Source organism: Haliotis rubra, unplaced genomic scaffold (assembly GCF_003918875.1).
Source record: "Haliotis rubra isolate DU_JTF1 unplaced genomic scaffold, ASM391887v1 Scf189, whole genome shotgun sequence".
Classification (NCBI taxonomy): Eukaryota; Metazoa; Mollusca; class Gastropoda; order Lepetellida; family Haliotidae; genus Haliotis; species Haliotis rubra.
The window spans coordinates 951,588-969,727 of NW_025765880.1; the positions used below are offsets into that span (position 1 = coordinate 951,588).

Here is an 18,140-nt window from a genome sequence, read left to right on the forward strand (position 1 = left end):
AGATTTCAGTTTGTAGATATGACTTCTCGGTTTCTGACACAGTGTGCAGGGAAATGGGTCATTCACACAAAGGGAGGTAATTCGCACTTTGTACTAAACATGCACTGTACAGGTTCTACTACACTAAATGAAAATCAGTTAAATAGCTCCCTGAGCGAGTATTGTAAGTAAACTTCAGTCCTGATGGAGGTATGTGACAGCTGTGATTGGATGGTATTGTGTAAGATAATTATGTTTTTTAAATGTACATCCATCCAGTAATTAAAACTGACCACATTTTTTAACATATAGTGCTGCCTTTCTTAACACGATCACTTATGCTGAATGTGTGCACATATATTTTCATGTAGGTGACATTTGGTGTGAAACTGGAGTTGATACGTTCAGCTTCCTGTGCTCGAAAATAGGGAGGCTAAGCTAGCCTGAATTTGTGTTTTATGGTAGTTTAAAGGCCAGACTGTACCCATGTGTACACGGAATGGCTGCTGACAACCCGGATGATTTTAAAGTTTACGTTACTCTAGAAGTCTATGGGAAAACATTTGGTTTTGTGTTACCTGTAAGAAGCTTGTTGAAGGGATATAATTTGTATCATTGTTTCGTATTTCTGCTGTGTAATTGATTACTGCGCAATGGTTGTGCACAGATTGAACATATGTATGTTAATGTTTATAAAATACATTGTACGTTAATATGAAGTAACAAAGATGTACTTTGGGCTGGCTAATGACTTAAGACTTGAACTTGTACATACTTAACTAGGGGACCGTTCATAATGTATGGCTGGGGGTGGGGCGTGTGATGATGATTTAAAGGGGGCTTTTTTAATCTGGGAGGTAGGGGTATCAGCAATTTTGTACACATGTACTAGGGGGTCAAGTTGTACGTATAAATATACAAAATTATGCTTCAGATTTATGGGGGGTGTAAGCTGATTTTGAACATGGCATGCAGGGGGCGGTTGTCACTTACTTTGAACATAAATTTTAAGGGTTGGGGTGGGGGGTGGGCAGTCACATTGTACATGATACTCCACAAAAATCATCATCATCCCCAAGCCATAAATTATGAACGGTCCCTATCACCTGCTAAATTTACCGGTTTATGCATACGTAACCAGTTAATTAAGTGTTTTTGTTTCTTTCACAAGCGCTGCTACTCAGATACCTTACATTTTGGTTGCACAATAAAATCATAATACTGTCCATGTGTGCATAGTGCCGAGATCCGACAACTTTGTGGGAGAAAGTTGAGGATCAGACGCTGTAAACAGAAGTTAAGAACTCGTACCTATATTTAATTAAATGTTAAGATAAGACATTCAAACTGGGCATAGGCAGTATTTCAGTAATACATTGCATTTGTTAGATTTAATGTGTGAGGCAGTCTAAAGTGATTTTAATTGTTTGAAAAAACATCACACTAATCACTGATTTTTACCGTTGATTTGACTTGACTTGAACTGAATTTGTTTTTGACGTACTTTCCCTGGCATTAACGGTTTGTTTGTGTTCCCAATATTACTTTTATGATTATGTTTTATACAAAAAGAATGTCTAATGCTTATGGGAATAATCATTTCTCCTGACCCTGTTTGTAGCTTTAGTAGGTAGCACTGGTCTTGAGCCATTAATTCTAGATTAGCTATAATAATTCTCTGTTTTTTCCGGGATTCATCATCATTGAGCGAGCATTTCTATCTATAAAAGTTGCGGTGTCACAAGGTGTTCTTTGGCTCAAACCCCATATGTCAGGGCATTCAGCTAACTGACCTAGTCAAAGGGAGGTAATAACTGCTAGCGATACATATCCAGGTGAAATGGATACGCCGAGTGGATAGAACGTGGTGTGCTGTCTATAACATATGGGCATGTACTTTACGTTCGTGTTTTCTCCATTCCAGATTTTCATCGTTTTAATTCAATACGAGGAGGATTTGTCGTGATCATAGGAGTGGCAGCACCATACTGAAAGTATTTCAAACATTCAGGAATGTAACAGTCAAGATAGCACAGAATCGTCGTTAAGGGATGCTAAAATTGACTGTATTATTGTGCGTTCGCCACGATAGTCAGTCCCGTACAAAAGTATTCTGTATTCTGTTGAGATTTCAGGAGGCAATTTTCCAGGGATGATGAATTGGCGACTACTCAAAGGATTCCATTAATTCACCCAAAAGTTCCTAGACAATAATGACCTATATTACTCAAACAAGTTAAAGAAGCCCAGATGTAAGTCATTTCATCACGTATTAAGCTTTGAGTAGTATATATTACTTACTGCCATTTTAAGCAAGAGATTCAAAATGCTACAAACAAATGAAGTGATGTCATCCAATTGTTTGAACAATAGAAAGGAAATCAAAGAAAAAGCAGATTTTCGATCTACGAATAGGAACCTTACAGTCATTATTCTACCACTTTGCATAATATACATAATATATGAAGCAGACTATATATATACTGAAGCATGAGACTTCATCTGATTGTGATCTAAAAATATACAATATTACTATTTAGAACATGGCACATGTATTACAAATATTAAAATGTTAATGCATGAATAAATCGATATTCTACATTCCCCAAAATATTTATGCTTTCATGTATCATCTGTTCAAATGATAACCTCCACTGTCAGTATGATAAGGTGTGCAAGCATGTTGATTCCTACAAAACTTTAAAGAAACAGCCGCTCCTAAACGATGATTAACCCTTTGTTAACCCAACATATGCTGACTACCACAATATTACTATTGCACGTAGAACATAAGGACACATTAACTATTACAAATATTAAAAAAATGTTATATGTCTCGTTATAGAGTCGTGCATATTCGTTTGACGTAATATTAATGTTAATTTGGTGTAGCATAAATACTTTTCATGATTTATTTAAGTAAGATTCACAAATTCCCCAAAATATTTATGCTTTCAAAATGTATCTTATATTAGGTTGAACCATTTAAGATAAAACTGTTCAAATGATAACCTCTGCTGTCAGAGAAGTCATGATAAGGTCTATATTTGAGTCTAGCATGTGCTGATTACTACAAAACATTTAACGAAATAGCCGCTCCTAAACGATGATAACCCTTTGTCACCTAGTACTTTTGATAGCATTACATATAACTTTATTTTTCATTCTACAGATGTTAAATATCACACAAGATGGTAATATTCAACGACAACAGACAGTCCCAATAAGTATGACTTGATCTTCTTTCTTAATTTAAAAGCATATGTGGATAATTAAATTTAATTAAAGTTAATTAAATTTAACTATAAAACGCCAACATCGGATAAAATAACCAGCCTCGAGTATCCGCCGAACGTCCAGCATGTCGAAAGATATCTGATCAGACAGTGCAAAAATGAAAAACGGCCGACGGTGTTTTTACGTCAACTGCTCCGTCAGTGGTGTCAAGTACCCAGAGGAAGGCCAAGCAGCGCTGAATAACGGTTAGGTTCAAGACGTTGTCCGACTAAAAATGTGACATGTAAAAGTGTGATTTCATGGGCGAGCAGGGACAACTTCAACGCGACTAGAAGTATCAATATCTCTCACACTGCCCCCTCTGTTGTGTGCAGTGTGCAGAACAATAGACGTCGTCCACGTACAAGATGAACACCTCTGTAAGGACGGCACACGTCTGTGAAGAGGAAAACGCCAATAGATAGTCAGTCAGAATCCAACATGGGCTTATTTTCGATGGAAAACGTTTGTGTAACATTTAGATGATAGTATGATGATCTTTTATGTTTCACGTTACGTCACATGCAGGGGACAGTCTAATGGTCAAAGCGTTCGCGAAGACCCCGGGTTCGATTCCACACTTTGGCAGAATGTGTAATATTGCAGGAATAAAGGAGCGTAAAGCAGCGTAAAACCAGACTCACTCACTCATTCACATGCAGATGTCTCGAAGTTGATTATCTGATTGATGATAAAATCATATTGTCAGTTATAATTTAAGATAATCTGACCTTCCACTTGATTATAAAAACAAATTTGAAACCTTAAATCACATAGAGGAAAATATGTGCTGTAATTGTTTTAGTGAGTGTTACGACATTTATATTTTCTTATAGCGATACATGAACACAAGCTGAAAGTTTGGTATTAAATGAAAATTTGCAACATGAGATTGCATTTCAGAAACTAAAATAATCTTATTGTTTTTTATTTGACGTGAATGGTTCACTCTGCTACGGATTTATGCTGTTGCAGCCATTTTGGCATTCTTGCGAAAAGTCAATGCGTGCACAGAAGCTGACGTCACATGTGAGGTACATGTCCTGGTGATGGGGCAGTTCAAAGACGTCGAAGTAGAAACGTGTTAACTTGTCAACATATCCAATGATGTGCGCTACATGGTTGGGGCCTTCACACCTGTACCAACACACAAAGGACAATAATCACATGGAACTCTCTATGGTGAAGCAACAGTTCTGTCATCATAAAAAAGCATAACATGATCTTATTCACGATTGCCTTGACTAATCTTGAAGCAACACATATCACATTTGGTATTACACTAGCCTTGCACCAAGCCTGCACTGAATGCAAACCCAATTGATGTATAGTAATCCTGTCCTTTAAAATCTTGTTAAGCCAGTTTTTGCTTGGGACCACATGGGGCTTGTAACGCCAAAACGTTGCATGGAGGTATATATTGTCACAATTGGGGTATTAGTACTATATAAACCGGAAGGGGTGTAACGAGATCAAGACTCCAAGTTCGTTTCAGGACGAATTCGACAATAATCATTGTATGTACCCTTATCAAAACAGTATCTGCGAAATGCGACATAGATCACATAAAATCGAAGACGGACATTTGAGCTAGGGTCTTCGATCCCGAGCAAATATCCCTGCTCAGAATCTGTACCGCTATTCTTTCCCAGACACTAAAATCACACACACAAACACACGCGCGCGCTCTCTCTCACACACGCACTCTCTCTCTCACACACACACAAGCATTCTCGCTCTCTCACACACACGCACACTCTCACTCACACACACACACACTTTCACACGCACGCTCGCGCGAACTCTGAGAAGAGCCTGCGCTCTCATTGTCTACACACGCACACATAAAAGAGAGCCTGCGCTCTTATTGTACACACACACACACACACACACACACTAAAGAGAGCTTGCGCTCTTATTGTACACACACACACTATAGAGAGCCTGCGCTCTTATTGTACACACACACACACACACACACACACACTAAAGAGAGCCTGCGCTCTTATTTTTCACACACACACACACACACTAAAGAGAGCCTGCGCTCTCATTGGTCTCTCTCACACACACACACACACACACACACACACACACACACACACACACACGCTCTGAAGAGAGCCTGTGTCATAAATGTCACATGAAACTGCTGGCTCTATTCAGTGCGTTTTTTCGTTACAAGCCCCTGTGATAGGGCGTTGTATTCTTTCGATTTCTATTTTCTAGAAAAGTCTATGATTACACTTCTTAAAAGTAAATTATTAATTCTGTCTAAAGAACACTCTCAGAGTCCGCCACTAATTCGCCGGCTAATGTACACAGTTTACGTGATCTTCACCACGTGTTCTCACACTACATTATGTTGTGGAGGCCTTTGTGGATGAATCGGTTGCATCGTTGACTGTGCGATTTAGTGAATCAGTATGAGAGTTGTAAATAATTACCAAACTGTACAAAGAATGTGTAATAGCAACACTGACATTTGTTACATTTGACCACAGAAAGGTGTTGTGTATTGGTATCTTTAGTAGATATTAATGATATGAGTTTACCTCTTGTGTATAAGTGCCACGTATGTCGAGTTTCCACTCGTGATGTCCGTCGTGATGTTGCAGTTGTCCACCAGCAGTTTGACATCGGCAGCAACACTGGTATCTACCTGGACATAGACACGTGACCCAAGAGGAACCTCACTCAGAGTCACATTCAGTACGTTTGTGTAAGCAGCATTTGTGAAAAACTTTATGTCAGCCTCATGACCTTGAATTTTGCTTGTTCCCAGAACGGTGACCTTGGACTTGTCAACGGGAACGAACGTTAAGTTATCTTTTTCGTGTCTTTGAAAGACACATTCCAAGTTGTAGCGCCACTTTGCACCTGTCGCTAGATTTGTCTGTGCGTCTCTCTCATATTCAATCAGATAGTTGCTGAATGTCACTGTATTGCTGCTGTCCTGAAACATATGATCTATTGGTCAAGTTCAATGTGTATGAAGTACGAGCATGTATTTTCCCAATATATATTTGTAAGAACGTCGCAGGAGCCTCCCAAGGCTTCGATCATCGACCAGCTGGTTTTACATTTGCAGTCCCATTGATTCCAAGTTCGCAAATTCAAAACAGGCAGCATGTTTCTGTTACGGGGTCATTCAATCATGGTAAATGAAAAACTGAGCCCTCGATCTCACTAAAGGGACAGTTCCAGAATTGTGTTGAAAGTTGTTTGATCATGGTTTACCACATGCAAGTCCTCAGTAAAGCTCCCTGTAGGAGACATTAAAAATAAAGACTTTACACTTCGATAAGTGTGTTGCAATCGTCGTAGTAGACATTAAACACAAGGACATCATACTTCGACAAGTGTGTTGCAATCATTACAAGAGACTTTAAACACAAGGACATCATACTTGGATAAGTGTGTTGCAATCCTTGTAGGAGACATTAAACACAAGGACATCTCCCTCCAGGACGCCAGGACAGAAGGCGTTCGACATGAAGATATTCTTCTTGACAGAGGTCGGGAATACAGTGGCGATGTCTTGAGTATTCACGGTGACTATCCAGTTGTCTTGAGAGCAAGTTAGGTTAACCGAGTGTTCCAGAGATACTGAAACATGTACAGGTACTGCAGTTATAGCATTATACATAAAGTTCAAGAATTAAGGTGAGGGTTAATATTATGATAAAGCACACAAATGCTGAATCTGAAAAAAATGTTGTTAAAATATATTATATTGATAAGTCTAAATCTACATTCAACACTGATCCAACCTCGTTAAGTTAATAAGAAAAACTCTACTGTTTGTTTCTTTGTTGATAATAACAGGCTCACACATGCAAGTAGGAGTAATGCTATTTTTATTACAGCGGGGGTAAAACATGGGTGCACATTGTTTCTGATATTTACACAGTTTTCAGTTACTCTAGGCATCTAGGCTGATTGTGAACCCCTTTTGGCGAACACTGATTTTCAGTTGTCCATTCAATGGATTCTTACCATTTACTATTTACACTAAATGTATTCTATTTATGAAGACAGTCAAAACTGGCGCTGACGTTCTGTTGCTACACATTTTACATGCTCACTCGGGTGAGCTTAGAATCTAATCTATACTCACCACCACTGTTATCTAACACTGGGACGCTGAAATACCCATACATCTCGTTGTCTGCTGTACCAGTGACAAGTACGCCAAAAGGACACACTGAGGAATTACTTTTAATGGCGAGGGAACCGGAAGTGGGGTAGAAGCTGGCTATGGCGAATGTCTGTGAATCTGTTGACCGATCTGACCAGTTTTCATTGATGTTTATATGTGATGTACACTTTGAGCTTGTCATGATAGTGACCTGTCTTGTGTACGTCTTGGAACTGCTCTGGATGTCGGGTATTACATAGTCAGTGCCATAGGCATCAGTTGGTCGAACGATCGAAGTAAACACCTGGTAATCAGTTGTACCGGCTATTTGTAACACAAGTACTGGATGAGAGCTTCTGATGTATACAGCAAATGTTTTATTGAAGTAGTTATCGTAAACCTCCGCTTCATTCAAGACGATAGACTCAACACTTGTGAATGTGTCAATGGTGATTTTGGTACCATTATACACTGCTGTAATTCGAATGCTGTATTGATCAATTCCAGGAACCAGGGGCACAATGAATGATGTCCCCCATGTTTCTATTGGGGGAACTTGACTCATAGCTCCATCACATGTATCCCCAGGATAGCACAACAAAGGAGAGCCTGAAAACACTGCAACTGAATGACTGCTCTCTACAACTGTCCGTCCCAGGTTACATACATTGAGAGTACTACTTGCGTTAGAAGTGAACTGGAGCAACTCTCCCTGTTGCAGGGCAATATTAAACTTGCTTCCCTGCCCGTAATCGTAACCCCTGAAGGAGTAGGAACAGGTGGAGTTGAGATGGACAGTGACATTTGTGTTGTTGTGGACAGACAACACTCCGAGCAAAGCGTTGTTTGGCACTGATGGTATGATATACTTGGTAGACAGAGACGCCAATGGGAGGACCGGAAATGCATCGGCAACACCCCCAGGAAGGAATCTGTGCATGACAGTGAGACTGACTTCCGTTGTGCAAATAAGCTCCACTGCACGATGCTCCTCCACAGCAGTACCCATGGTCAATATTCTGTTTGTCGGAAGGTGGAACTGTGTCACACTGTCGTTCCCGGGCAGCTGGATATCGTACTCTGACCCGTCGACGTCTGTCACGTTGCACCTGCCTTCTCTTGTATGTGTGATATATAGAAAAACAGCCGTTGTCCCTTGTTTACTTGAATCAATAAATGGCAATAGGGCAAAATTAAACTGATAGCCGAGGTACATCGCTGAACCTGATTGATGAAAAAGAAAAATACAGGTCTTCAGAAATGGAACCCATCACACTAATTCTTTTATCATTTATTTTTACCGCTAGACTAATATTTTTGTACTTATTGTTGTCATTTGCTCAGTACGTGTACCAGGATACTGTCTCATTGTCTGTAGCTTTTGTCATGGAATATGTAGCTTTGACGTAGAAGAAGCTACATGTTTTCCCCAGTAAGGACAAGATATCAACGCTGTATTGTCTATTCCCTGTGTTTTGCGGTATTATCAGATATCTTTACAGCTTTAAGGATCTAAAGAAAAATTAACACTGACCAGCAACTTGGAGTATTAAAAGCATAAACAAATGCATTTTATTATTAAACACTATGTGCAGAAAATCATTTGCGATCATAAGATTAATACAACTGTACTCTTATCAGATATCTTTGACATTATTTGACATTATGGACTGTATATCATGGTTTCAGTATGCAATTCTCACCAGCAGCTGAGCTTGTGATGCAGAGCATCCATAGCAGTAGTCCGGTGGAGAACATGACTGTTATTAGAGGCTCTGTGCAGTGAATGCGTCACTGTGTACTTGGCAGAGCCATATATAACTGAAGATGAGATAAAGGACCATATGTATGTCATCGCGCATGTGTGGGTGACAGGTGGAACTCAGTCTTCCTCCAAAGCAGATCGCTAACAGTACAAGCTGTTAACTGATGAGAGAATCCAGAAAACCTACATTGATTCGATACTTAGGACACTTTGGACTGTCTTTGAAATGAAGATCACACGTTTCTATTTGTTCAGGATTTTACACGAAAAGTAAATCCACTTAAGACCAAGAAAAGAGGAAATTTATGATGATTAAATACTAATCAAATGTATCTGCAAAGCATTTAACTCTTTGACTTCATCAATTATAACTTCAGACAGGGTATGATGCCACAGCAGGGAGGCATACTGGCAGTTGTTACGTGTGGATTCCCAAGCTGTAACCGGAGAATCAGTCCTTAATAGAAAACTGTGAAAAAACAAACAACAAAGAAATGTATGCAATGAACAATTGTATTCTAGTATCCAACTCAATATGTATCAATACAAAGGTAACACTATGGTAGTACACAATTGTTTGGCAGTAGAAGTTCAGTTAGTGCTGTTCACTGCTGTTTTGTCGTGAATTCAACGGAATGTGTTTCGTGAGACAGTCACGAATGATTTTTCTCTGCATGTTTGTGTTCTCAGTATTACCTTTATGGTTATGTGTTGTTTAAAAATGTCTAACGGTTCTGGAAATAATCATTTTTCTTTTCCAGTTTCTCTCCTGTTCCTTTTGGTAGTTTGAGTAGATAGCACAGTCTTCAGTCATTAATTCTAGATAAGCCATAATCATTCTGTGTTTTTTTTCTGGCTACATCATCAATGAGCGAGTATTGCTATCTATAAAGTTGCGGTGTCATAAGGTATTCTGATTTTCACCGTTGTTTTGATTTGAATTGAACTGAATTTGTTTTTTGACGTACTTTCCCTGGCATTAATGGTTTGTTTGTGTTCCCAAGATTATGTTTTATACAAAAAGAATGTCTAATGCTTATGGGAATATACATTTCTATCTTTTAAAGTGCCATAAGGTACTCTGACCCCATATGTCAGGCCATTCAACTAACTGACCTAATCAAAGGGAGGTAGTAACAGGCGAAGTGGATACGCCGAATGGATGGGACGTGGTATGCTGTCTATAACATATGGGCATGTATTTTGCGTTCGTGTTTTGTCCATTCCAAGTTGTTTAATTGTTTAAATTCGATTCTAGGAGGAGGTTCTGTCCTGATCATAGATGTGTCAGCACAATACTGAAAGTATTTCGAACTTTCCGAAAAGTAACAGTCAAGATAGCACAAAATCGTTCACAGCCATGTTAAACTGAATTCTCTTCCCGATGCCACCGCAATAGTCAGTTCCGAACAAAAGTATTCTGTAATCTGGTGTGATTTCAGAAGGCAATTATCCTTGGATGATGAATGGGCGACTATTCGTAAGATGACGCATTTCTACCCCTAAATTCAATTAATTAATTCCAAAGTTCTGAGACGATAATGGCATATATCACTCAAAACAAGTTGTGTTTCATATTATTCATAGAAGTCAAGACATCAGTAATATAAGCATAAGTATATACTAAGTACTGCTATTTTAGCAAAAGTATCAAAATACTTCAAACAAATATTTAAATGATGCCATCCTATTGTTTGAACGAAAAACAGATCTAAGAATATTCCTAGGAACCCGACTTTCATTCTTCTACTACTTTGTATAATATACTGACGTTAATATATATAAAACATACAGTTTCTTCAATGTATGGACTTCAGGGATGTATCTAAAACATACTGGAATGCATGAATGAATCGTGAAAACATCTTCATGTACGGTGTGTCAGTCTGTCATGTCATAAAGTGCATCACAATATTTATATACTATACTAAGAAGTGTTGAACACATTGTACAAATTGTCATTTAATGTATCACATGCCAAATTCAAAATTGTGAATGCCGTTTAGGATACATATTTGTTTAATAATAAACGATAATTCTTAACTGAAAAAAATATATAAGTTTTCAAAATATATATTATGTTATGTTGAAGCATGTAAGATAAAGTTGTTCAAATGATAACCTCCAATGTCAGAGAAGTCATGATAAGGTTTATATTTCAGTGCAAGCATGTGCTGATTCCTACAAAACTTTTAAGAAACAGCCGCTCCTAAACGATGATTAACCCTTTGTTAACCCATTCTACATATGCTGACTACCACACAATATGGTAACATTGAGATGCACGTCAACAGACAGCCCAATAAGTATGACTTACGCATTAACTTCCTTATCAATTTTAAAGTAAATCAGGATAAAAGTTAAACTTTTAAAATTTAACTATAAAACGCCAACGTCGGATAAAATAACCAGTCTCGAGAATGCATATACAGAGTCGTGCAAAAAGTATTCGGCACTTGACGTAATTTCCACAGAGTTACATGTTAATTTGGTGTAGCATAAATACTTTTCATGAATTTAATTTAAGTCAGATTCAAGTCAAATTTGGAACATTTGTTAGGAATCATCTTACCTACAATCACATAATTTCTGTTTAATTTGCCGTTGCTTATTTATCGAATGGCAACAATTTAACCAACATATGTACAGTGCCGTGAACTCCTTTAAATAGTGGTCGGAAAACTGAACTGAAATTATGTGCGCAGAGGAGAAATGATTTCAAATTTGCCGGCAAATTTGACAAAGATCCATCCTAAACACACATCATGAAAATTATTTATGCTACACTGAAATAGCATGTAAGTCTATGGAAATTACGTCAAGTGCCGAATACTTTTTGCACGGGTCTGTACGTCCAGCATTGCGAAAGATATCTGATCAGACAGTGTTTACGTCATCCGTGCCAACCGCGCCGTCAGTGGTGTAAAGTACCCAGAGGAAGTCCTGGGCAGCACTAAGGAACCGTTTAGTTCAGCTTCGTTTTTTTCAGCGACATGACCTCATGATGCAGACTTCAGGCGCGACATGACGTCGGACGTTTTCCGAGTAGCATGTGACTTATATAAAAGTATGATTTCAAAACGGAATGGCGAGCAACGCGATAAGAATAATCAATATCTATCACACTGCCACCTCTGTTGTGTGCAGTCAAGCAAAACAATGGACGACGTCAATGTACAGGATGGACACTAAAACGGATGTCACCTCTGTAAGGACGGGTTGAAGAGGAGAAAGCGTAATAGGTAGTCAAGGGGAATACAAGACGGACTTATATTCGGTGGAACACGTTTATGTAACATTTAGAAAAGAATGTGATTCTAATGTTTCACTTTACACTTCCCATGCATGGGGCGGTGGGGCAGTCTAATGGTCAAAGCGTTCACTCATCACAGCGACGAGCCGGGTTCGATTCCCAACTTTGGCACAATGTGTAAAATTGCTGGAATAATCCTTAAAGAAGGTAAAACCAGACTCACTCACTCACGCACTCACTCACTCACAGATGACTTAGTGTCGAAATTGATTCTTTGATGTATGATCAAAGTATATTATCATAAATAAATGAGGATAATCTGCCCCTCCACTTGATTATAACAACAGATTCACAAACATAGATCACACACAGGAAAACGTGGGCTGTACCTGTTTTAGGGATTTTTTTAGCCATCTTTTTCTTATCGCGTTAAATATACACAAGTTGAAATTTTGTACGTTTTGGGGATTGGCTGAAAATTTGCAGGATCGGATTGCATTTCACAAACTACATCATAAAGTTATTCTTTCATTTGGCATAATCGGTTCTTTCTGCTACGGATTTGTGCTGAGGCATTCACTTTGGCATTGTGATGAAAAATCCATGAGTGGACAGAAGCTGACGTCACATGTGAAGTAGAAACGTGTTAACCTGTAAACATGTCCAATGATGTGCGTGAAATGGTTGGCTTCACACTTGTACCAACACACAAAGGGCAATAATCACATGGAACTCTCTATGGTGAAACAACAGTTCTGTCATCATGAAGGTTTTTCACATGTATTCACTTTGTTATTTCCCCTTCTAAGTAATATTATATATGATCGTTATTACATAATATCACATTTGTTACATGTGTCCACATAATGGTATCGTGTTTTCGTATCTTTACTACATATTGTTGAGACGAGTTTACCTGTTAAGCATAATTGGGATTTGTGTCGAGTTTCCACTCGTGACGTAGCAGTTGTCCACCATCAGTTTGACATCGGCAGCAACACTGGTCTCTACCTGGACGTAGACACGTGACCCAAGAGTAACCTCATGGAGATTCCCATTCATTTCGTTTGTATAAGCAGCATCTGTGAAACACGTTATGTCAGCCCCATGACCTTGAATTTTGCTTGTTGTCTGAACGGTGACTTTGGACTTGTCAACGGGAACGATCTTTTTTACATTGGTTACGTGTCTTTGAAATAAAACCAAGGGAGGCAACTCTGGAGCTCTATCATAAAGGCGTACCGCTAAAAATAGTATTGCCATTGAACATATATGATGCGAAATGTGACCCACAACCCACACTCAAAACTTTAAACATTGTGACCCATAATAACTATTACCTAATCAATGATAATACAAATTACAAAAAACACACTCTCAATCTCTCTTTATTCTGGTGTATGTAGGCCATCGGCCCGTAGTACAATATTACAATGTTAATGATTCATGCCAACCCTGTACATTCAAAAGGAAATGAGTCTAGATTGCTAATACACTGGCCCAATTAATTTTACCATGGGAAACATCTAGCAACATTAAGTTATAACAGTTTTTAGGAAAACGCAATGTCGGCATTTTCAACAACTTATACCAATATTTGACACAGCGTTTGTACGTATAAATATATATGGCATATCTGCCACATTCCCCACGAACAACCTCAATGGACGTAGATGATTTAACACCAAGTACATTTTTACAGGCCAGCGTCTGAACCCTCTCCACATTAGAACTGATATCACAATCTAGCCCCCAGACTTCAGCGCCATAAAGCAAAATTGGCGTTACTTTCGAGTCAAATTTTTTGAAAAATAAATGGCATGTAACTTTGATAGAGATCTGAAAATACTGAACAAAGTCTTTTTTTTAATTGTAAAATGGCGTTATCAAAGTGGGTGTACCGAGCTAGAGATTGGGAGAACTGTACACCCAGGTATCTATAAGAAGCTACACAATCGATTAAGCTACCTCCAAGAAACCACTTTTCTCTTTTAGAAAGCTTTCCCGCCAGTTGGCAGTTAGTTATTAGCGAGTTAACACAATGACTCTTAGAGTTATCTCCCTTAAACATAAACTCGCTTTCCCAGTTTTATGTTCGGTTCTTCGGTCTGTCTGTGTGTCGCCCTGGCTTCGACAATAAAGTGTTTGGATTTGATTGCACGTGTCCTGGCTGTTTATCGTGGAGGCGGAACCTTCTCCATTGGCGTGGTGGCAGCGATATGGATTAACTACATGACCTACGCTTCCCGGTAACTACTAAAAACGTAAACGGTCAGTCAGTCAGCATATTGGTTGGATAGCACGTGTGATCGTTGTAACTGTCCAAAATGGCGCATACACATAGAGCCCCGAAGCAATGGTGTCTTACAAAATCTGAGACAGTTAATTCCTTTGAGAACTGGAAACAAAATCTCCATTACACTCTGTCACTAGACCAGAATTTTGCACACTTTTTGGTGGATGGTGTGACCTGGACGAAGAAAACTCGTGATAACCCTTGACGTGGTTTTGTAAACGATGGCGATGATGTTGATATAGCCATTCGTCGTACTTCTGAACAGAAAGTGACAATGCTTGAACTTATGCTTGGCCAGATCGCCAATTATTGCCCTGTTATTGCTAGAAGCACCATTGTCAAGAAGTCAACCTCTCTCAGCAACATTTGGCAGGAAATACGTTTACATTACGGATTTCAGTCAACTGGATCACATTTTCTGGACTTTGCCAACATTTCTTTGTTACCAGATGAGCGTCCTGAAGACCTTTACCAGCGTCTGGTTGCCTTCGTTGAAGATAACTTGATGAAGACTGGGGGGTAATATCACACACCATGGAGAAGAAATCATTGAGGATGAAGAATTATCCCCATCTCTTGAGAACTTTATTGTGCTCACGTGGCTTAGCCTCATACATAAGGACTTACCCAAATTGGTTAAGCAACGCTATGGCACTGAACTACGTTCTCGTACCCTGGCATCCATAAAGCCTGAAATCTTTCAAGCTATGTCCTCCCTTCAAGATGAAATTATGACTAATCAGGACATGAAAGTTATGAGAACTGCAACGTCGTTCCCTACTCAGGACAAACGGCAACATTCTCGCTCAAGCCGTTTCCCTCACAAGAAAACTGACAAGTCTTGTCCTTTGTGCAAGTTGGCTGACAGACCTGATCGCCATTTTCTGAGTGAGTGCAGTTACCTTCCGGCTAGTGATAAACGTTATCTAGCTAAGGCTCGACAGATCGTACTTGCCCTTGAGGACGATTCCCACGATAGTCATGACCAAACCCCTGATGATGACTGCGATGTTAAAGAATATGAGGAACCAGTTGGTGTGATGAGAGTCCAAGTATCTCAGTCCCCCTGCCTCAATACCTTTTACCAACATCACTTGGCACGCATTACCTTGGACAGTGGTGCCACCGGGAACATGGTGAAGTTATCTGTGGCAAAGAACTTGGATCTTGACGTCAAGATTAGCACCCAGTCAGCTAGGCAAGCAGATGGTGTTTCGCCCCTCAGAGTTGTGGGGGAAGTTAGTGCTGTCTTCGTTCGTGGCCAGGAAGAATTCACATTCGAGGGTCTTGTTGTTGAGGATTTGGATGTCGACATTTTAGCAGGCATTCCCTTTATGGAATTGAATGATGTTTATGCCAGACCCGCTAGGCGACAAATCTTTCGAGGTGAACGTGTCATCGTAGATTACAGCCATTCAGGGAAGGAGTCAAAGCTTGATCAACACACCGTTGCGAACAGTCCCACCACTATTTGGCCAGGAGACTACATCGAGCTGGAAGTTCCACCGGAGTTCACTACACATGATGACCATCTCGCCCTGGAACCTAGGGTTGAAAACTCTCCCATCGGGGAAACAAAACTGGCCAGAGGTTGACATCGTTCCCAGTGTCTGCAGACGGATACGCATCCCGAACCTGACAGATGGGCCTTTGTCATTGAAACATGCACACTTCTGCCAGGTGAGACATGTCGTAGATGCCCCCGACAAAGTACAACCCACAGACTCTGTCATCACTAGCCAAAATGTGTCGCTCCAGAAGAAGCAGCAAAGTGGTTTCTCTCAAGCTGTTAAGTTGGATCCGGATCATGCCCTACCCCCAGATAAGCTGCAGAAGTTCAGAACCTTACTTGATGAGTATGACGATGTCTTTGATCCCAACTTCAAAGTTTATAATGGAGCTTCTGGTCCTGTATATGCTGCATTCAACATGGGCCCTGTGTTGCCTCCTCAAAGGAAAGGTAGAGTACCCCAGTATGCCAGAGATAAACTTGAAGAGTTGCAAGCCAAGTTCAACGATCTTGAAGCTAAAGGAGTGTTTGTTCGACCCGAAGATGTTGGGGTAACTGCTGAGTACCTTAACCCATCCTTTCTTGTGAAGAAACCTCAGGGCGGCTTTCGCTTAGTTACAGCTTTCGCATATGTCGGACGATATTCAAAGCCCCAACCATCACTTCTCCCGGATGTTGATTCCACTCTACGACAGATTGCTCAGTGGCGATTCCTCATTTCCACGGATCTCACCAATGCCTTCTACCAGATACCTTTAGCTCGTGACTCCATGAAGTTCTGTGGTGTAGCAACCCCTTTCAGAGGTGTACGGATGTATGCAAGATCTGCAATGGGCATGCCTGGATCCGAGACTGCGTTGGAGGAGTTGATGTGCCGTGTACTTGGCGACCTACTTGAAGAAGGGGTGGTAGTAAAACTTGCTGATGACCTGTATTGTGGTGGTAATTCGCTTGATGATCTATACAGCAACTGGAAACGTCTACTGGAGACTCTTCACAAGAACAGTCTCAATCTCTCTGCATCGAAGACCATTATTGCACCCACATCCACAACCATCCTCGGTTGGATCTGGAGAAACGGTACGATCTCTGCAAGCCCTCACCGGATCTCTACATTGTCTGCTTGTGCTCCTCCTGAGAAAGTGAAAGGACTCCGGTCCTATGTAGGGACATACAAAGTGCTGGCACGAGTTATTCCCAACTGCTCATCTATCCTGGCACCCCTTGATGATGCTATTGCCGGAAAGCAGTCAACTGATCGAATACATTGGACTGAAGATCTCATCCAACTGTTCAGGGATTCTCAGAGGGCTGTCTCAACTTGTCGTGTACTCACTCTTCCACGTACTGGTGACCAGTTATGGGTTGTCACCGATGGTTCAGTTAAGAGACAGGGTGTTGGTGCTACCCTCTATGTTACTCGAAACAACAAGCCTCTCCTTGCTAGTTTCTTCAGCTCCAAGCTCCGAGGTCATCAAGTGAAGTGGTTACCATGTGAAATAGAAGCACTTTCCATCGCTTTAGCTGTCAAACACTTCAACCCTTACATGATCCAGTCAAAGCATAAGACTTGTGTTCTCACTGACAGTAAGCCTTGTGTCCAAGCCTTTGAGAAATTGTGCAGGGGAGAATTTTCTGCCAGTCCACGAGTGTACACATTCCTCTCCATTGTGAGCCACCATCAAGCATCTATTCGTCACCTTGCAGGTGCCGCAAACCTGCCTTCGGATTTTGCGAGCAGAAATGCCCTAGATTGCCATGAACCTACTTGTCAAATTTGCTCTTTCATGGCTCGTACGGAAGATTCGGTTGTCCGTATCACTTCCATTCAGGACTTTATCACTGGAGAGTCAAGATTACCATTCACAAGCAGAGCTGCCTGGAAATCCATCCAGTCAGAGTGCAGTGATCTTCGACGCA

General features: G+C 40.2%; 1 protein-coding gene across 1 annotated transcript; it reads right to left on the reverse strand.

The window, feature by feature from the left end:
- Positions 1–4,147: 4,147 nt before the first annotated feature.
- LOC124274228 lies at positions 4,148–9,208 on the reverse strand. Its single transcript, XM_046709566.1, has 5 exons — positions 9,100–9,208; positions 7,376–8,620; positions 6,665–6,864; positions 5,811–6,211; positions 4,148–4,392 (listed from the first exon to the last, which is right to left on the reverse strand). The coding sequence occupies exons 1-5, from the start codon at positions 9,152–9,154 to the stop codon at positions 4,209–4,211; spliced, it is 2,085 nt and encodes a 694-aa protein (XP_046565522.1). The 5' UTR covers positions 9,155–9,208; the 3' UTR covers positions 4,148–4,208.
- Between the last annotated feature and the right edge of the window lie 8,932 nt (positions 9,209–18,140).

Excerpts from the sequence above, each read along its gene's own strand:
- LOC124274228 (XM_046709566.1), bottom strand. The coding sequence starts at position 9,154 with ATGTTCTCCACCGGACTACTGCTATGGATGCTCTGCATCACAAGCTCA. Across the intron at positions 8,621-9,099 it reads CATCACAAGCTCAGCTGCTG|GTTCAGCGATGTACCTCGGC; the intron begins GTGAGAATTGCA and ends TTCATCAATCAG. Across the intron at positions 4,393-5,810 it reads GTGGCACTTATACACAAGAG|GTGTGAAGGCCCCAACCATG; the intron begins GTAAACTCATAT and ends GTGTTGGTACAG.